At 37.4% G+C, this 21675-nt stretch overlaps 1 protein-coding gene and 1 long non-coding RNA gene across 11 annotated transcripts in view; one reads left to right on the top strand and one right to left on the bottom strand.

Annotated features, from left to right (window-relative positions):
- Positions 1 to 21675, top strand: part of LOC132235471 (uncharacterized) — a 189437-nt gene that overhangs the window by 52800 nt on the left and 114962 nt on the right. The gene's annotated exons all lie outside the window — the stretch shown is intronic.
- LRBA (LPS responsive beige-like anchor protein) overlaps positions 1 to 21675 on the bottom strand; it is a 593124-nt gene that overhangs the window by 521828 nt on the left and 49621 nt on the right. For 8 of the 10 annotated variants that reach the window (XM_059697845.1, XM_059697843.1, XM_059697844.1 and 5 more), the window contains 9 exons: positions 19151 to 19382; positions 18352 to 18452; positions 14587 to 14682; positions 9259 to 9380; positions 9044 to 9170; positions 8235 to 8354; positions 5633 to 5779; positions 3286 to 3483; positions 2972 to 3105 (listed from right to left, as the gene is read on the bottom strand). In XM_059697845.1, coding sequence (XP_059553828.1) covers positions 2972 to 3105; positions 3286 to 3483; positions 5633 to 5779; positions 8235 to 8354; positions 9044 to 9170; positions 9259 to 9380; positions 14587 to 14682; positions 18352 to 18452; positions 19151 to 19382 — 1277 coding nt within the window. Of the gene's footprint in view, positions 1 to 2971; positions 3106 to 3285; positions 3484 to 5632; positions 5780 to 8234; positions 8355 to 9043; positions 9171 to 9258; positions 9381 to 14586; positions 14683 to 18351; positions 18453 to 19150; positions 19383 to 21675 lie in introns of those variants that run through there. The other 2 variants (XM_059697852.1, XM_059697853.1) reach the window with 2 other exon arrangements.

Genomic DNA, 21675 nt, shown 5'->3' with positions numbered 1-21675 from the left:
ACAAAGGGGTGCACCAAGCGTGTCCACTTCAGGTAATTAGGTAGGCTGAGCCACTGGGCCCTACAGGACACCTAGCCCCCAAAGCCACTCTATCAACACAGGGAAGCAGCCAAAATGCGGAGACAAAGAAACATGTCACAAACGAAAGAAATGGAGGACAGCAAACTACTGGATAGATTTCAAAACCACGGTTATAAGGTTACTCAAGAATCTTCTAGAAACCTCCGAGAAATTTAGTGAGACCCTTAAGGATATGAAAAAGGACCAATTATAAATTAAGCATACACTGACTGAAATAAAGAATAATATACAGAGATCCAATAGCAGACTAAAGGATCCCAAGAATCAAGTCAAAGATTTAAAATACGAAGAAGCAAAAAACACCCAACTGGAAAAGAAAAAAGAATCCAAAAATATGAAGATAGTATAAGGAGCCTCTGGGACAACTTCAAGCATACCAACATCCAAATTATGGGGGTGCCGGAAGAAGAGAGCAAGATATTGAAAACCTATTTGAAGAAATAATGACAGAAAACTTCCCCTACCTGGTAAAAGAAATAGACTTACAAGTCCAGGAAGTGCAGAGAACCCCAAACAAGGGGAATCCAAAGAGGACTATACCAAGACATATCATAATTAAAATGCCAAGAGCAAAAGACAAAGAGAGAATCTTAAAAGCAGCAAGAGAAATAAAGTCAGTTACATACAAGGGAGTACCCATACGACTGTCAGCTGATTTCTCAACAAAAACTATGCAGGCCAGAAAGGAATGATAAGAAATATTCAAAGTGATGAATAGCAAGAACCTACAACCAAGATTACTCTACCCAGCAAAGCTATCATTTAGAATTGAAGGTCAGATAAAGAGCTTCACAGATAAGAAAAAGCTAAAGGAGTTCATCACCACCAAACCAGTATTATATGAAATGCTGAAGGGTATTCTTTAAGAAGAGGAAGAAGAAGAAAAAGGTAAAGATAAAAATTATGAACAACAAAGTGACAACAATTACATATCCATCAACAAGTGAATCTAAATATCAAGTGAATAAAAAAAATCTGATGAACAGAATAAACTGGTGAATATAATAGAATCAGGGACATAGAAAGGGAGTGGACTGACAATTCTTGGGGGGAAGAGGGTGTGGGGGGTGCGGGAAAAGACTGGACAAAAATTGTACACCTATGGACGAGGACAGTAGAGGGTGTAAGGGCATGGGGTGGGGTGGGAACTGGATGGAGGGGAGCTATGGGGGGGGGGGGAAGAGGAACAACTGTAATAATCTGAACAATAAAGATTTTTTTTTTTTAAAGTGTTAGGATTCCAGACTGGCCTACTTTGAATAGAGCACAGGGTTCAGAAAAGTGAATATAAGAAAGTAAAGTTGAGCCTGGCCAGGTAGCTCAGTTGGTTCGAGCATTGTCCCAACACATACAAAAATAACCAATGGATGCATAAATGGTGGGATAACAAATTGATCTGTCTCTCTCCATCCTCTTTCTCCTTCCTGTCTCTCTTTAAAAATCAATGTAAAAAAATAGAAAACATTTAAGTTGAAGACAAACTGAAATCCTCAAACACTAAGAATTGTGTTCATTATTCCAACAGGAAAATCAGAATTCAGCAAGCAGTTGAAAAGACTTTAAAATTGAATAGCCATGCTTCCGTCCTAACAACTTTTAGAGATACCTGAAATGGAATGAAATAAGGTCAGCTGTTGCCTTTTTTCCAAAGGCTCTGAGACTTTCCCACAAAAAAAGAGAAAACATGACTGGCAATCAGCCTCCTCCACAAAATTGCTTTTAACTATCAGCAATTCCAATAAAGACGCAGAAGAGAAAAAGATAACCAATTAAAAAAATAATAACTAAGCTTTATAACAAAGATTTTAGACCAGGATGTAAAAAAAAAAAATTATGAAGTAGTAATATGTCAAGAATCATTTTCACTTTCTAAAATCAACAAATACTAGATTTGATACTTCATTCCTATTTAAAAAGAAAAAGTCATTTTGTTTCCTAAAAATACTCTGGAAAAAATTATTACATTATTAAATATATACAATGGTAGTAGACTTCAAGTTATATATAAAAGCAAAAATTAGAGAAAGATTTTCAAAAGGGACAATGGGAAACTCCTCTAAATTACTCAAATAATAAATTAAGTGTAATTATTTTACTGTAAATAGTTTCACTAGACTACAGAATCACGAAAAATTCATTTAGACATCCTCTTCAAAGCTTTATAACTTGTCCTAGAATTAATAAGTCTCTGCCTGTTTAGACTCAAACACTACAATACAGACGACAAAATGTACCAAACAAACAATCTAATAAAAAAGATTTAAGCACCTATTATATAACATCAAAATTTTAGATTCTAATTACATGCAACCAATAAATATGAAAAGCTAAATTCCCATAAGTCACTGCCAAATAACAATTTAAAAATTTTTAATTAGATTATACAAAAATGTATTTATTTCTGATAAATCCATTATTTCTAACTTTATTAAAAAACAAGTTTTTATTTTTTTAATATATTTTTATTGATTTCAGAGAGGAAGGGGGGAGAGAGAGAAACATCAATGATGAGAGAGAGAATAATTGATTGGCTGTCTCCTGCATGCCCCACACTGGGGATCCAGACTGCAACCGAGGCATGTGCCCTGACGGAAAATCGAACTGTGACTTCCTGGTTCATAGGTCCACCCTCAACCACTAAGCTATGCCAGCCGGGCAAAAAAAAAAAAAAATCTTTTAGAGCTTCTATATTTCCTACTGATAAGGAATAATTTAAATCAATACTATTATTATTGATATGAATTTGTAATAACATTTATAGTTCACAAGTTTCTTTGAATTATATTCTTTTTTCAACCATACAACAAATTTAAAAGGCAGAAAAATTACTGTGCAACTGGACGATGACAGTAACTCACAACAAATTAATGAAAAAAACAAAGGCACTCACCATATAGTCAAGTCAACCTCCTCAGATAAGTACTGCCTATAATCCAACTGTGCAAAAAGCGGAAATAGCACTTGTATTCCTCCAATTGAATGCATAGCACTTTGGATGGAATGTGTTAAAACTGCCTTCACATCCTTATAAAATAGAAGAACCATAAACATTCCAATGATTTCATTTCCAAAACAATTAAAAATAAAGCATAGCAGGACAATAGAATGTTACATTGCATGTATTTAATAGAAGCTACCAAATACACATCAATAAAACATCAAAAGTTACCATTAAAAATATTCTTAAAAGATTCTAGCTAGTACCTGGAGCATGAGTGCATGTGGTGAATGAACAAAAATTGAAGGGTTGTCCTTAGGGGATGATTCCAGGCAAAGCTGGGCATCTGTAGCACGTGGATTGTATGTGAATGCAATGGCACTAGAGAGTTTGCCATCATACAATAAAAGTTTGTGATGCTCAGCAAGGAACAGATCACTTTCTGTTTTGAATTTAAATGTACCCTAAAAATAAAAAAGTAGAACAGTTAAGATAGAATGCCACAAAAAGAAAATCCAGATACAAAGCACCACAGATAAAAAAAATTTAAGGAGACACACCACTGATCATTTTCCTAACACTATCAACTAGGATGAGCTTGCACATTTAATTCTGAAGTGGGCTGAATTCATGTTAAAAATATAATGGAGCCAAAACCGGTTTGGTTCAGTGGATAGAGCATTGGCCTGCGGACTGAAGGGTCCCGGGTTCAATACCGGTCGGGGGCATGTGCCTGGGTTGCGGGCACATCCCCAGTGAGGGATGTGCAGGAGGCAGCTGATCGATATTTCTCTCTCATCGATGTTTCTGGCTCTCTATCTCTCTCCCTTCCTCTCTGTAAAAAATCAATAAAATATATATTAAAATATATATATATAATGGAAAAATCTTATATTTTAAAAAACTGTAGAACAGTATATACACAGAGTATTTTGTCTTTATTGTGTCATTATTTAAAATCTTTGGTAAAAAGCACAAAATATTTAAGATGATAAATTTTGTAAGTCTACTAGAGGCCCGGTGCACAAAATACATGCACTGGTGGGTGGGGGGGGCTTCAGCCTGGCCTGCGACCTCTCACAGTCCAGGACCCCTTGCTCCTTACCACCCACCTGCTTGCTGCTCCTTACCACTTGGCTCACTGCTCCTTAGCAATGCTGCAGAGACAAGAGAGAGCTGCACTCCCTCACCGCTGCTGCGCTCGCCAGCTGTAAGCCCGGCTTCTGGCTGAGCAGCGCTCCCCCTGTGGGGGTGCACTAACCCCCAGGGGGCAGCTCCTGCATTGAGCATCTGTCCCCTGGTGGTCAGTGTGCATCATAGTGATTGATCGTTCTGGTTGTTCCATCATAACAGTTGTTAGGCTTTTATTATATAGACTAGTAGCCCTGCGCACGAATCTGTGTGCCAGTAGCTCTCTGCGGGACCTGGCCACTCCACACCCACTGCACAGAGGCTCTCCACAGCCCAGAGGCCCATCTGCAGGGCAACAACGCATTCTCCCCCAACCCAGCCACTCTGTGCCCCCTGCCCAAAGGCCCTCCGCGGCCGGGGTGGAACGCTTGCCTCGTTGCCACGGCGATGAAGCAAGCATTCTGCCAGGCCACTCACGCTGCCCACTCTCAGCGGCCGCCCCACCAGGACTGGCAGACTCCGGCGGGGCTGGGAGGACTGGGCGCCACCATCTTGTGGCTATGGGCGCTGTCATCTTTGTGATGGAGTGATGGTTAATTTGCATATTACCCTTTTATTAGATAGGATAGTATGGTAGTATTAACTATATGCACATTATACAACAAATCTCTAGACCTGTTAAATCTTGCCAAACTGAAATTCAATACCCAGTTCATTTCCATCTCCCCCATCCCCTGGCAACCACCATTCTACTTTCTAATTCTATGAGTTTCATTACTTTATGTAACTTGTTTAAGTGGAATCATAGAGTGTTTGTCTTTTTGCGACTGGCATAATGTTCTTAAGATTCACCATGTTACTCTATGTGACAGAGTTCCTTCTTTTTAAAGCTAATTAATATTCCACTGTATGTAATACCATATTTCCTTTACTCATTTGTTCATGGACAATTAGGTTACTTCAACTTCTTGGCTATCTATACTAATGAAAGGGTAATATGCTAATTAGACCAGACATCTTCCAAACGACCTTCAGGACAAAGCCATGGTGGCAGGGCCGAGGCAGAGACGGTTAGGGGCGATCAGGCCGGCAGGGGAGAGCAGTTAGGGGGATCAGGCCAGCAAGGGAGTACAGTTAGGGGATTCAGGCCGGCAGGCAGGTGAGCGGTTAGGAGCCAGAGGTCCCACATAGCTTTCTATCTCAGTAACTATTGAAAACTTAGCTGTGCAAAGATTAATATCATTACAAGAAATGCAGCATGATCTAAAGTTGAAACTTGAGCTACTGCCCCACATGTGACAAGTATACTGTATTTCCCTCAAAAAATTAAAGTACCCTTTGGACTCCTGTGACTTCCCTGTGGTGCCCATGATTACTTTGACATACACAGGCTGTAAGCCAAAGTAAGTTGCCCCATGCATCACCCACCTTTGAATCAAGCTCAACTAATACTGGTTAAGCAGTGAACAGCAAGTAAAGTACCTTGTATCCCAGGCCCAACTGATAAATAGCAAAGATCTGAGCTGCATTAAGAGCTTCACTAAAAAGGTACACTGCAGTCATCTGACCACAGAATACTCTATTAGCATCTGCTGTTTCTGACGAGCCCAGGAAACATTTGTCAAAAGTCTGTGAAAGAACACAGAAAATTGTATTAGGAAAAAATTACCTTCTCCAGAAATAACAACCTAAATTGGTACAAATGTTCATTCTAAACTATAATACAAATAGATTAAAATAATTCATTTAGCCATTACACTTCATTTTTTCCCATCTGTTGTAGTGATCAAGAAATATCTCACAGAAAAGCAGATAAGACACATTTACAAAATTAGAAAAATCAAAACTTGATGACAAAGTAAATGTAGGAAACAGTCAGAGATTTCATTATGAACTCTGAAGGTTCATAACTGGATAACCCCAGAACCAGACAGAAGAGCAGGCTTTGGAACAAGGAGGAAAATCAAGAGCTAAGTTTGGGACATAATGAATCTGCCTTTACTGTGAGCTAATGTGAACAGAGAAACAACTGTCAACAGAGTCTTATAGGTTTAGTGAAAAGTTAAAACTGTAAAAGCAGATTTTTTTTGCACTGGATAGTTGTGGTTTTATTTTCTTTTTTAACAAAATACAACAAAACTTTCCACCACATTAGTGTTCTAATGCAAGAAAATCCCAAGGTTTTTGTTGACAGGAGGGATGATTTATATATAGAATATTGATTTTACATATAGTCTTAATATTAAATAAAATTTTAGACAGTTTTTTGCAGACATCAAGATATAGATGATGAGTACAGTCATGGGAATAGATGCAATCCCTCAAAAGAAATGTATAAATCCGGAAAGGCAGGTGTATTATTTTCTTCAAAAAAAAAAAAAAACCCTTTTAACAATGTCCAGGTTGCAAAGACCACATTTAAGAAAAACCATGTGTACAACAGAGGACAAGAAGTAAAGTTGTTCATATCTCTTTGAAAGTATCATTGTATACCTAGAAACTATTAGAAAGAATGCTGAAAAACACATATTGACCTTAGGGAATATGTTAGCACTTGGTTTCTAAAGACAAACCATGCTGCTGATCTTGGCAAGTTACCTAGCCTCTCTGTGCTTCAGTCTCATCTGTAAAATGGAGGTTAAAATAGTACTTATCTTGCAACATTGGGGCTTTTAGAAAATAAAGATATTTATTACAATGCCTGTAATGCAAGAAGCACTTCATAAAGTTTAATGTGAGGAAAAAACAGGTTTAAAAAAACAATACAATAATGAGAAAAGTTATTGAGCAGCCTGCTAGTGGATCTTTGAACAGTATCTCATTTAATCACATTAATCTTCTGAGATAGATACTATTTTATACCCATTTTTAGGTGGAGAAAACTGAGGTCTAATAGATTAAGGAAGGTCATATAATCATTAAGTGACAGATATTCAAAGAACTGATATTCAAACCTAATCTGTTACAACAACCTGAGAGCTCTTAAGACTAACATTATAAATATGTAAATACATATAGCATAAGATATACATAAAAGTAGGAGTTGGGTGGGAGCGTGGTGAAGGGGGTTAACAGGGGAAGAAAGGGGGCATACTTTCAACAATAAAGGTAAATTTTAAAGAAAATATAAAAATAAAAGGAGCTAATGGTGAATGGGTGATACACACTTTGTATTCATTTCCCTGGTCTACATTTCTTCCTTTTTTTATTTTATTAATGTATTTTTATTTATTTCAGAGAGGAAGGGAGAGGGAGATGGGAACATCAATGATGAGAGAGAATCATTGATCAGCTGCCTCCTACGTGCCCACACTGGGGATCGAGCCCGCAACCCATGCATGTGCCCTAACTGGGAACTGAACCAGTGACCTCTTGGTTCATAGGTCGACACTCAACCACTGAGCCATGCCAACAGGGCTGATCTGTATTTCTTAAACTTTCTTTTAAGAATATAACCTGGGGGTTGAAGATATTTAAATTTAATTCTAACATATGGATCTTTTTTGAATCCTGAAAACATTATAACTTGATAGTTACCTACAACAGCTACATATTATATGCAAAATTTGTAAGTATGCACCATCTAACTCATTTATAAAATTATCAGAACCCTGTAATAAATCTCACACATTTAATTTGAACAATGGACCAATGACAACACTTTCAAGATATACCCAATGTTTCCTATAAATCTTTATCTCTACCCTATGCAGAATAATTTTATAACAAGAACTGAGTAATACCTTATGTAACACATTAACACAGTTCTATTCTTGAAGAGATTAGCCAACAAACATATATGCATAGCCCATGCTCACAGAAAACAGTGTGGTGAAAGCCAGGGGAGGAGAGAAAGGAGGGTAGGGGCTGGGAAGAGGTGGGCAAAGAGGGGGGCAAATGGGAGATACCTGTTATACTATCAACAATAAAAATAAAAATTTTAAAACATGATAGACAAACTAAGGCTATAAAAACACACCACTGTAGTATTCTAAAATTTATATTCAATGTAAAATATATTTATTTGAAAAGTTCATGCTTTTAAAATAATTTTTTTTTCATCTTAACATTTCAAACTACTTACATCACTGGTGTTGACAAACCATGTTATCTCTCCATAGGAAGCTAGCTCACCGTTCACATAACACCGAAGCTCACTGTTCTTCCATCGGTTATAAATGTGCACTATAGTTACCATATACCACTGAATAAGCAAGAACAGTTAAAAAAAGAGAGAGAGAGAGAGAGAGAGGGATAGATAATAATCCTTCTAATAACTCAATCACATTGATGATAACTAGTACAAATTAAATGATAAATTACAATGAAAAAAATAATATGACTAACTATATTAAATTCAATATTCAGCCTCTGGAATATTTAATCAAGGGAGCTCTCAAAGGATAAGAACCTAATCATGAAATTATTTTCCAATGTTTTATTATGAAAATTTTCAAATAAACCCCTCAAAAGTTTAAAGTTTAGTACAAATACCCTTTCTCACCACCTAGATTCCACAATTGTCAACCCATCTATCTTTATACCCAACTATATATATTTGTATATATACACATTTTTTATAAAACACTTATTAATCTATAAGTTTTAAAGTACTAAAGACAACACATATTATTACTGGTAGTAATAATACTAAAATTTTTGCCATTGATATTGTCACCTTGTGTTTTGCTTAAACTCTATAAATAACTAAATACCCACCCTTTTTACTATCCAAATCAGAGAGATTAATAATTGTCCAGTGATTTATACTTCATTTTCTGAAGCAATATTAACAGAGTTGTGATATACCACATATTATGACAATAATATTCAAACAAGGAATCTTGAAGGCCAGTATAACTTAACACAACTATGACTCAGAAGATCACATACCTTTTGTGGCTTGAAATCAAATTTCACACAGTGTTGAAAGCCTTTTCCTTTCGACTTTATGGAAGTTATAATCAAACAGCCCCCAACAAAGTGAGCAGAATAACCAAGACCTTTGCTGGTTCTGAAACTATAGAGAATAGGTTTTCATTTTACCTCTAAATATCCTTCTCATTTTCAAAGTAAGATAATTAACACTAAGGAAAAGAAATACGTACCAATATAAATAGGGTTTATCCTTATCCACATTGATGTTATTTACAGGATCCATTCTAAGCCAGGTATGAAATGTAAAACCGTTCTGATATGGCCATTTGGCTATAGGAGGTAATGCAATAGCCTAAAAAAAATTTTTTTTGAGTTATTGACTCACATGAAAAACTTTATTAGTGAAATCATGAAAATGATATTTTATAATGCTTATTATTCTGTGTCATGATTAAAATAACTAGAATCTTTATCTGGAAGAAGACTTTTAATAATTTCTAAAATATGCAATAAAGATATTTAATCAAACATTAGAAACACCCTATGTGACTGCCTGGACACACTAATTTGTTTGCTTTATTTATGAAATAACAATGAAGATATCAAAGAGATTCCAATTAAAAGTGATAGGTAGTGATAGCAAAGTGCAACTTTGTTGTTGAAATGTAAAGGTAATAGAATCGGGAAAGATGCGCAAAAAAGGAATTAAAAGTTAAGGGAAAAGCTTGGAATATGTTATTTTGTAACAGCAAATATAAAGTTGAAGAGGATTTGTTTGTGACATTTTTTTCACACTTTTAAACTGTATTTAGAAGTCACTATATACATGACTTTACAACTTGTTTTAAGTTTTTATTTAAAAGATTATAGTAATGCCAAGGGACCCAGAATCTTAAAAAAGAAGAATACTAGAGAGTACTAATTAACAGAAAATTCACAACCTACAGCACAAAGCTACTGTAATGAAGCTGTGTGGTACAGGATAGAAATACAGATCAATGGAATAGAACAGAAAGCCCAAAAATAAACCTTATATTCATGGTCAGTAGATTTTCAAAAGTCTGTCAAGACAAATCAATAAGGAAAGGATCGTTTTTTAAACAAATGTGCTGGGATAAGTTGACCACTTCTTACATCAGATATAAAAATTAACCCCAAAAGGATCATAGATGTGAATATAAACGCTGAAACTATAATACTCTCATTAAAAAATTAGAGTAAATCTTCATGACACTGGGTTAGGAAAATGTTTCTTAATTATGGCACCAAAACACAACAAAAGAAAAAATATATGAATTGGACATATTTAAAATTTAAAAATTTTGTGCTTTATAGGATACCATCAAGAAAGTGAAAAGAGCCTGGCTGGTGTGGTTCAGTGGTTGAGTGTCCACCTATGAACCAGGAGATCACAGTTCAATGTACCCGATCAGGGCACATGTCCAGGTTGCAGGCTCGATCCCCAGCAGGGGAACATGCAGGAGGCAGCCGATCAATTATTCTCTCTCGTTACTGATGTTTCTATCTCTCCCTCTCCCTTCCTCTTTGAAATCAATAAAAATATTTTTTTTAAGTGAAAAGGCAAAATAATGAAAGAAAACATTTGCCAATCATGTATCTGATAAGTAACATGTACCAGAATATAGAAAGAACTCTCACAATTCGTAAAAGAGAAATAAAAATTTTTTTTTTTTTTTTTAAATATATTTCATTGATTTTTTACAGAGAGGAAGAGGAAGGGAGAGAGATAGAGAGTTAGAAACATCGATGAGAGAGAAACATCGATCAGCTGCCTCCTGCACACTCCCCACTGGGGACGTGCCCGCAACCCAGGTACATGCCCTTGACCGGAATCGAACCTGGGACCCTTCAGTCCGCAAGCCGACGCTCTATCCACTGAGCCAAACCGGTTTCGGCGAGAAATAAAAATTTTAAATGAACAAAACATCTGTAGACATGTCTCCAAAGAAGATATGCAAATAGCCAGTAAAGATATTTGTAAAGATGCTCAACATCATTAGCCATTAAAAAAATGAAAATCAAAACCACAACGAGACACTACTTTACACCCACTATGATGGCTATAATAAAAAAGATAGAGATTAACAAGTGTTGGCAAGCATATGAAGAAATTGGAACCCTCCTAAATTGCTGCTGGGATTGTGAAATGATACTGCCATTGTGGAAAACAATCTGGAAATTCCTCAAATTGTTCAACATACACCGTATGACCCAGCAATTCCACTCTTGGTACACACACACAAGATGAATTAAAACATATATCACACATAACCTTGTACCCAAAAGCCCATTGCAGCCTTGCCAAAAAGTGAAATCAACTCAAATATCGACTAGTGAATGAATGATTAAACAAAACAAGGTATATTTTTACATTAGAATATTAGTCACAAAAAGGAATGAAGCACTGCTACATGTTACAACATGGACAGACCCTGAAAACAGTACGCTAAGTGAAAAAAAAAAAAAAAAGATCACAAACATACTGTATGATTCCATTTGTATGAATTGTCCGGAATACACAAACCCATAGAGACAGAAAGTATAATAGTGGGTGCCTAGGCCTGGGATTTTGGGGGAAATGAACAGTGGCTGTTGATGAATATGGTTTTTCTTTGGGGAGATGATGAAATGTTCTAAAATTAACTGTAATGATGGTTGTACAGCTCTGTGAACACACACCATTCAATTATACACTTTAAATGAGTGAATTGTGTAGTATGTCAATTATAGCTAAATAAATCTGTTTAAAAAATCATATTACACAAGCCCTTATCACATACACAATTATATGTCATATACACATATATATTCTTTTTAAATTTATAAAATATTGCATGAAACATGAAAACATCATAGAGCCAAATTTATGTAATAATACTATTGTGGCTTCAAGAGGCTAATTTTAAAGAATGTTGGATTAAAAAAAAAAATTCATATTCATTGTGTATATATGTTCTCTCTCACCAAAAAAATAGAAGAAGATGTGAAAGTTTTGTAAAAGCATTTATCCATGCCCTGGCCAATGTGGCAGAGTGGGTTGAAAGGTTGTGGGTTCAATTCCCGGTCAAGGCACACACTGGGTTTTGGGTTGGATCCCCAGCCAGGGCAAGTAAAGAAGGCAACCAAACAATGTTTCTCTCTCTCTCTCCTCTGTCTCTCTCTCCTTCCCTCCCTCCCTCCCTCCTACTTTCCCCCCCCCCCCCAACCCCATCTCTAAAATAAATAAGCATGTCCTCAGGTAGGATTAAAAAATAATAATAATTTACCCATGAATATTTTAACTTCCCTTTAAAATCTATGTTTAAAGGAAATAAATGAGTCACTAAATATATTTAAAACGTCTATTCACTGTAAGTTCCAAAAACTTTCTAACTTAATGGCCCCAATTTCAAGACACATGTAAGTGCAACAGACACATGATAGTCTCAGAGAATTATAAATAATAAAATTATAACATCCATTAAAAATGGTTAATCTCAAGTGAATAAATTTTTAATGTTCAAGACAAATGATAAGCTCAATGCCAACAGAGTCAAATTACTATGGAAAGCTTCAAATCTAAAATGTTTATTAAGGAAATATAAAGCAAAAACAATATGAGCAATAAAAAATTCCAAAGAAAGAAGTTTTATTTTGTGTAAAAAATTCAAATATTACTCTTTTAAAACACATTTATTTTTACAGGTATTGCCTAGCTACAGAAAGTCTAACAAGCAAGATATTATGAGAACCAAAGTAAAAAATGAATAAAAGGTAAGTTCAGAAAAATAACAGGCTGAAATATCTTCAAAGAAAACATTTGCTTTTAACAGGCAGAACAACATAATAATGAAAAGGTTAAAAAAAAAAAAAGCTTCCATAAATAACATATATAAATACAAGAGGCCCGGTGCACAAAAATTTGTGCACTTGTTGGGGCGGCGTCCCTCAGCCCAGCCTGTGCCCTCTCGCAGTCTGGGACCCCTCGGGGGGATGACCACCTGTTGGCTTAGGCCTGCTCCCTGGGGGATTGGGCCTAAGATGGCAATCAGACATCCCTCTGGCAGCCCGGCAGCCCTCAGGGGATGTCCACTTGTCAGCGGGGAGCAGACCTAAGCTGCAGTCGGACATCCTTAGAGCTGCTGAGGAGGCAGGAGAGGCTCCCACCACCACCGCTGTACTGGCAGCCATCAGCCTGGCTTGTGGCTGAGCAGAGCTCCCCCATGTGGAGGTACACTGACCACCAGGGGGGCATTGAGCAACTGCCCTCTGGCAGTCAGTGTGTGTGTCAGAGTGACCAGTCATTCCCAGTCTTTCTGCTGTTAGGGTCAGTTTGCATATTACCCTTTTATTATATAGAATAGAGGCCTGGCGCATGGGTGGGGGCCAGCTGGTTTGCCCTGAAGGGTGTCCCGGATCAGGGTGGGGTTCCCACTTGGGTGCCTGGCCAGCCTGGGTGAGGGGCTGATGGCTGTTTGCAGCTGGTCACACCCCCTTCAGGGTGGGGGTCCCCACTGGGGTGCCTGGCCAGCCTGGATGAGGGGCTGATGGCTGTTTTCAGGCTGCCTGTACTCCCTTTAGGGTGGGGGTCCCCACTGGGGTGCCTGGCCAGTCTGGGTGAGGGGCTGAGGGCCGTTTTCAGGCTGGCCGGTACTGAAGCTCCCAGCCTCTCCTTTTTTTCTCTTTTTTTTAATTCTGGGATTTACCTTCTATAATTGAAACATTTTTGTTGTCACTGGTGCTCCCAGCTCTGAGGCCGTAGCCGGCTGAAAGCAGGTATCTGTGGTTTGTTTAGCTTCTATAATTAAAACTTAGTTGCTTTCAGTGGAGCTCAGAGCCGGGCCGGGGCAGGCAGGGAACCTTGGCTTCCTCCATCACTGGAGCAAGCAAGCCTCATGTTCGCTTCAGCTGCCTGGCTGCCGGCCACCATCTTGGTTGGCAGTTAATTTGCACATCACCCTGATTAGCCAATGGGAAGCGTAGCAGAGGTATGGTTAATTACCCTTTTTGTCTTTTATTAGATAGGATTTTAGTCCTATAATGTTTTGAAACATTGCAGGTGCTATCATCATACATAATCATCTTATTTATAAACTGATCAACAGCTTATAAGAATGCTTGAGACTGGTATAATATGGAAACTCACAAGTCGAAGAGTTACTCTCATTCTGCACACCGGGTGGAAAAGAAACAGAAATAAAGAACTATATAACATTAAATAAAGACGTTCAGAAAGATAAAAGTGAAGGTGTTACATATAAACATCTGGAATGCAGAGCGAAGTCCTTAAGACACCATGACTATGTTAAAAAGAATTGGGCTCTTATTCTATTGCTGCCCCAAGGTGTGAGATGGCAGGTTTCTTAAGTTCTTTGAACCTCTATTTCTTCACTTCTAAAACTGTTAGTAAAATAGTAATATGCACCATTGCTGTGAGGATTAAGGTGGTGTAAAGAAGTTTCTACCTAATACAGAACCTGGCAGGGGTGTTTACAGGGCTGTACTTTAAAGGAGCAAAAGAAAGCATTCCAAGTGACTTCCTCATTAAGATTACTTACTGCAGCGCTTTTTCCTGGAAAGTTGAAAAAGGCATCAGGACCATACTTCTGAGGCACGTGCTTTAACACAGAGAGCAACTTCCCAGCATGTGGAGGCTATGAAAATAATCACCAGTTCATTAACCATATTATGTACCATCAAACAAAAATACTTACTTTTCATATAGTCATACTTCAATACACCCAAGAATAACCAAATAATGCTATAAGCTAAAAAGCATAAAATAACCAGAGAAAGGTTATTTTCAACTATCTTAAATAAGTAACAAACAAACTCTATGCCATCTTTTTGAAATACTATAACATGTATGAGGTATTTAGTAAATATGAGCCAATATCATTTGACACCTAAAACTCTTCTCCACACTGCAGCAAAATGATCTCTTAAAATTACCAAGTAAATCAACCCACCACCCACCCCTCTGTAAAACACTTTTTAATTTCACATATAAATAATGCTTACTGGTTCTATCTTTAAGGGCACGTTAAAAATAAAATATTTTAACCTTATAACCACAGCAGGAATTGTTAAGCCATTCAATAAAGAAGGTGTCTGAGGCAGAAGAACATGTCCAGGGTCACACAGGTAGTAAGTGAAGAGGATGGGATCAGAACTCAGTCTGACTCCAGAGTCTATGCTTTTAACCACTACAATTTTACCTTGATATTATTCTTTCCTGTAGCTTCCTATTGCCTTTAAAATAAAGACCAAAACCCCTAACATGGCCTACAAGATACTTTATCTACCTCTACCTACACTGTTAGCCTCATTTTGCATTTCAACTTTCTCTTCTCTGCACTCCATCCACAATGCCTTCTCTGTCATAACAGGGCCTGAGCACAAGCTATTCCTTGTGCTAAAAATGTTCTCACTAAGCCTATTTCCCTGCCCTATAACTAAACAAAACGTACCCATCCGTTAGAGTTTATCTTCATGGTGACTTCCTCAGGGCAGTCTTCCCTAACCTCTGAGACTAGATCAAATCTCCCTATAATATTTCATTCTACATATACCTCACTATATAGCACGTATAATATAAGTTGTGACATTACATTTATTTGATTAATGCCTCTTTGACCCACAATCTCCTCTGATGCATTAAACAACCAACAGCTAAAGTGAAAAACCTCACTTACATTTATAAGAAAAAACAAAGGTCAATCAGATATACATTATCATTTTAATCAGTTTACAAGCAAATGAGATAAAGTGTAGTACAGTCCTCTTTGTTAAAAGCTCAAAACCATGTCCTACTATAAGTGAAATCACTGGCTCCCCTTCATCGTACTTGGTTGCTGCTCTAAGTTATTACTAACTGTCCAAAGAGTTCGGCAGTATTTTATCTAAACGCTGGGTGGAAAGCTTGACTTTTAAGTGATCAAGAAATTTCCCATCAACCACACTGCTTATTATAAAAGTCTAATAACAAGTAACCACAATCACACCCATTTTTTAAAATAAATTCAAAATGAAGTAACAAAAATTAACTCTGCATCTGAAATAAAAATACAGTATTATAGGATTTCCATATAGAGAAGTCATCCCTCAAAATTCCCTGTTCTATAAACCAATCAACAAAAATACACCAGCACTTTCACCGGCCAGTGTGGGTCAATGGTTGAGCATGGACCCATGAACCAAGAGGTCACTGGTTCGGTTCCGGTCAGGGCACATGGCAGGGTTGCAAGCTCAATCCCCAGTGGGAGATGTGCAAGAGGCAGCAGATTGATGATGTTTCTCTCATCGATGTTTCTATCTCTCTATCCCTCTCCCTTCCTCTCTCTAAAAAAATCAATAAAAGCATATTAAAAAAAAAAAAAAAAGATAAGCACTTTCCTTCCCAGACACTGCTGAGAGATTATACAATGGAAAAGCCCCTCAGAAAATAATTTGGTGTTCACATTGAAAGAGTTTTTAAAAATGTTCGTGCCCATTGATACACAATTTCTATATGTAAAAACATTAAAGCAACTATTAAAATATGCTAAGGCCGGCCAATGTGGCTCAGTGGTTGAATGTCAACCTATAAACCAGGAGGTCCTGGTTCGATTCCTTGCCAGGGTACATGGCCAGGTTACTGGCTCAATCCACAGTAGGCAGCCAATCAATGATTCTCTCTCATCAATACAAATATATTTTAAAATAAAATAAAATATGCTAAAGATTCCCAATGATTTAAAAGAAAACATGGACATAATGAGGTAAAAACGGAAGATATTAAAAGGAACCAATGCCCTGGCTGGTTTGGTTCAGTGGATAGAGTGTCAGCCTGCGAACTGAAAGGTCCCAGATTCAGTTCCAGTCAAAGGCACAGGCCCGAGTTGTGGGCTCAATCCCCAGTGGGAGGCTTGCAGGAGACAGCCGATCAATGATTCCCCCTCATCATTGATGTTTCTGTCTCTCCCTCTTCCTTCATCTCTGAAATCAGTAAAAATATATTTTTTTAAAAAAAGGAACCAAATTTACAGAAATAAAAAATATCTGAAATCTGAAATTTTTAATGGATGAAATAAACACAGTACAGAAGATAAGTTACCTTAAAATATAGCAATAAAGCAATCTAAAATGAAGCACAAAGAGAAAAGATTGAGAAAAAAGTGAAAAGATCTCAGTGACTGTGGGAGACTCAACAGAGCTACATGTGCCTGGGCAATGTGGCTCAGTGATTGAGCATTGACCTATGGACCAGGATGTCACTATTTGATTTCTGGGCAGGTCACATGCCTGAGTTGCAGGCTCAGTCCCCAGTAGGGGGCGTGCAGGAGGCAGCTAATCGATAATTCTCTCTCATCATTGATGTTTCTTTCTTTCTCTCCCTCTCTATGAATTAATTTTCTTAAATTAAAAAGAGAGAGAGAGAGAGAGAGAGAGCACGAGTGAGAGCGCACTACATGTAATTGGAGTCCCAGAAGAAGGGGAGAAGGGACCAAAAAATTTTTGAATAAATAATAAGCACAATATTTCCAAATTTGATGAAAATTATAGTATAACCCACAGATTCAAGAACTTTAACAAGGATAAACACAAGGTAAACCATATAAAGAAACAAAAAATTGCTGAAAATTAGTGATAACATCTTAAAAGTAGCCAGAGAACTAGAGTTTGATACAAATAAGCTAAACAGTCTAACCATTTTAATACAATAGAGTACATAGAGCACAAATTTAAATACACTTAAACAGAGCTAGATTAAGGATTAGCTAGCAGCTGCTGTGAACAACAATCTCTAAAAGGCATTAAAGTAAGCCTAGAAATGCAACCAAAATGGAGAAAATATTTGCTAGTATTCTAAGGGAGAAATAACTAATAGAAAGAAACAGTTTGATAAGGCAGCTAGAGTTCAAAATAAATTGACCACCACACCATCCACTAAGTTGCATCTAAAGAGGTGGATCCAATTACCTGAAAAGGTGTTTTGTTTTTTTGTTCATTAAGTGGGTCATTCATATGTAAAGGCCACAGGTATACTACTCAGATCAACAGAAAAAGAATTTGGGTGCTGCAACCTAAAACTTTTACTTTTTTTTTGTCCTTACCTTTTTCATCAAAAAAAAAATGTTGGCTATATAGTGAAGAATAGCAATGTGAAGAAGGACCAATTTATTGCCTAAAACACTCAGTTCCCTTAATCCACATCTGTGTCAAGTCATGGCAAAGCATCTGTATAGATCTAAATGCTATTTTAGTTGATCCCTTTTCTTCAATTTGACATCTGACCCCTCTGTATACTTCCAAATAGCAAAGAGTACTTAGGTTTATTTTACCCATTGTCCTTTATCTCCTTGAAGTTTACTGAAGAATAGCTTTAGTTCTCGAACTGTCAAATTATAGCTAGCCAGCACTCCCAACATGTCAACTAAAAGATCTGGAAACAAAGAAAACAACAAAATAATTAAGCTACTTATATTTCTTGAAGGATTAAAATATACTGTGATTAAGAGTTCAGACACTAAAGTTCCAGTTACATGTTAGATGCTCAAGTATTTCTTAAATAAATATCCTATATAATAAAAGAGTAATATGAAAATTGAACGGCGGAACGACTGGTCACTATGACACGCACTGACCACCAGGGGACAGATGCTCAACACAGGAGCTGCCCCCTGGTGGTCAGTGCACTCTCACAGGGGGAGCACTGCTCAGCCAGAAGCCGGGCTAATTGCTGGCAAGCGCAGCAGCGGCAGCGGGAGCCTCTCTGGTGGGGAGTGGGCCTAAGCCAGTGGTCGGCAAACTGCGGCCCCTTGAGTGTGGCTCTTCCACAAAATACCATGTGCGGGCACGCATGTACAGTGCGATTGAAACTTCGTGGCCACACTCAAGGGGCCAAAGAGCCACCATGTGGCTCGCGAGCCGCAGTTTGCCAACCACTGGCCTAAGCCATCAGTCAGACATCCCCCATGGGCTCCCACACTATGAAAGGGCACAGGCCAAGCTGAGGGACAACCGCCCCCTCGAGTGCATAAATTTCGTGCATGAGCCTCTAGTTACTAAACAAGAAAAATACAGTACTTAAAAATCAACCTTTATGTCTTCACATCCATTGTACCATAGAAAAAAACATACCTGCTATCATACTATCGACTTTTTCAATTTTCCCAAGCACTTTTTCAACAAGGCCTACTTCAGTGCAGACTTGAAGATTTCGTATGCTCTTCTTCAGAATGGCTGTAAACATGCTCCAAACTTCTGCTTGGCAAGTAATGTCACATTTTTCTAGTAGGTCCACCATGCAGATGATACTCTCACCTTCTTGGATAATGAAATTCATTTCCAAATCAAACTGCCCACCTACCAACTTCCAAAAGAAAAAAAAATTACAAGCATTAGTACTTCTTCATTCAGTGTAACTGGAGCATGCTCCTACGCTTTAGCTTGGCAATTACTATCTGTACACATTCTTCTCTAGGTCCTACAACATTAAAATGGTCTTTGTTACACACACACACACACACACACACACACACACACACACACCTATAAAAATCTCAAAGAAATCTTCAAGTTAACATAACACAAAGTCAAGCAAGACTTGGAATATAAAAATGCAAATATTTTTTTCAACAAAAACAAACATGAGGTGTCAGGGAAATCACTACCTACTGCCCTGCTATGAATAAAGATCTAACTTAGCTCTATAACTGCTTCTAATTCAATATTTCAGTTATGAATTATAAATTTTGTGAAATACTCACAGCAACCTAAAAGTCCTTCGCTACCTATCAAAGGTATGAGTTCACAGCAAAAGTGGAAAACTAAAAATGGCTCAGAGCAAACACAAAAGTCAAAGTTTATATTTGTCAAATCCATGGTTTACTATACGTAAACATTTTGATGCCTCTCCTTCCCTGTCAATCATCAGAATAACTTTAGTCACACACCCAAAGTCAGAAATCAAGAAAATTTATTTCATTAACTTGACTATCAGAAAATCCATCCAGAGAAAACTGTACTGACCTATCCCATCTTGCCATCTCACCCATAGCCGCCTCCCACAAACAGAAGGTTTTTTAAATTTTAACAAATCCCAATTGTTTAAAAGAATTAAAATGCTTCTGCAATTACTTTTGCAAAGCTATCCTTTTTTAGAATTTTAAATTTACATTACTGGTATTTGTAGTTTTCAACATACAGATTATGGTTATATGTTGTTAATAGTCTTGAAATTCTGCAGGTCAGAGTTACTTACCTATGTGAAATCAAGGTACATGATTAAACAAAGATTTAGTATCAGGATGCCGAACTATCCTTTTAAAGTAGATTTTTAAAATATCACCTATACATACTCCTGTACTTCTGAACACTTCTTAGTTTTTCATTATGCATTCCTAAACCCAAAATGTGGGCAAGAATTAGGAGAAAGTGAACTTCACAAAACAAAAGCCAATAGCTTATAACATACATAACCAAATAGATATTACTCCAGGAAAGCAAGGAAAGTTCAGAATTAGGAAATCAATTAAACCTCCTTGCAACCAGAGATCAGTATGTGTCCCAGGTTCTGCCAAAGATACACACTGGCAGGAGAAAGAAAAAACAGAAAAATGAACAACATAACACAGTATCTGCATGCAGGGAGATAAGAATTCCTGGCAAGCAGAATGGTAAAGGCATTTGGTCCTTCTACGAGATTTTAGTGTACAATTCTTGCATCATGAGTAAGAAGAACTGTAAGGAGATGACAGCTGGGTTTCTGCTAAAAGAGCCCCTTGGTGTGATTGGGCCAATTCATCTAGCTGTGGTCCTGGTTATGAAGTATACTTGCTCAATTCCCTAGTCCACCCAAAAATTCTGTAGCTACACAAGAACTCTAAAATAGACTTTTTTGGGGGGGGTTTGTGAAAATGATTTGCTTGTTTTGTCTTTTTCTATTCTAAAATAATTTCAAAGGTTCAAAAAGTTGTAAAATAGGATAGTTCCTGTACACCATTTACTCAGCTTGCCCTAATGTGAATATCTGTATATATAAAAGCCTAATATGCAAAGTGTCCCCTTGGGAGTTCGAGCAGGAGACCAGGAGTTCGATCACTCGCTATGACGTGTGCTGACCACCAGAGGGCGGCATGGAACAAAGGAAGGCCCCGGCTGGCAGCCAGCAGCCAGCAGCCAATAGGGATCCTACCCATGCACGAATTTCATGCACTGATCCTCTAGTATCATATAATCATAGTAGCATCATTGGAACCAGGAAATTCACACTGACACAATACCATTAACAAATATTACTCAAATGTTGCCACTTGTCATACTGATGTCCTTTTTTGGACCCAAGATCAGCATCCCCTTATTCTTCTCCAAACTGAGACAGTGGCACAGGCATTCTCTGACTTCATGATTTTGACACTATGGAGTCATATTTGCCAGGTATTTTACAGACTGTCCTACCTACATTGTTTTCTTCACGTTTAAATTCAGGTTATGCATTTTTGGTACCTGATGGTACCTGATGTCAATATGTCTCACAATTGGTGATGTCAGCTTGAATCAATTTGTTTAAGGTGGTGTCTATCAGATTTTTTCCACTTTAAAAGCACTTGTGGGAAATACTTTCAAACTATACAAATATTTTGTTTCTCATCAAACTTATAAGA

The sequence above is a fragment of the Myotis daubentonii genome, chromosome 5 (assembly GCF_963259705.1).
Source record: "Myotis daubentonii chromosome 5, mMyoDau2.1, whole genome shotgun sequence".
NCBI lineage: Eukaryota > Metazoa > Chordata > Mammalia > Chiroptera > Vespertilionidae > Myotis > Myotis daubentonii.
This window is presented reverse-complemented; position numbering and strand designations above follow the sequence as displayed.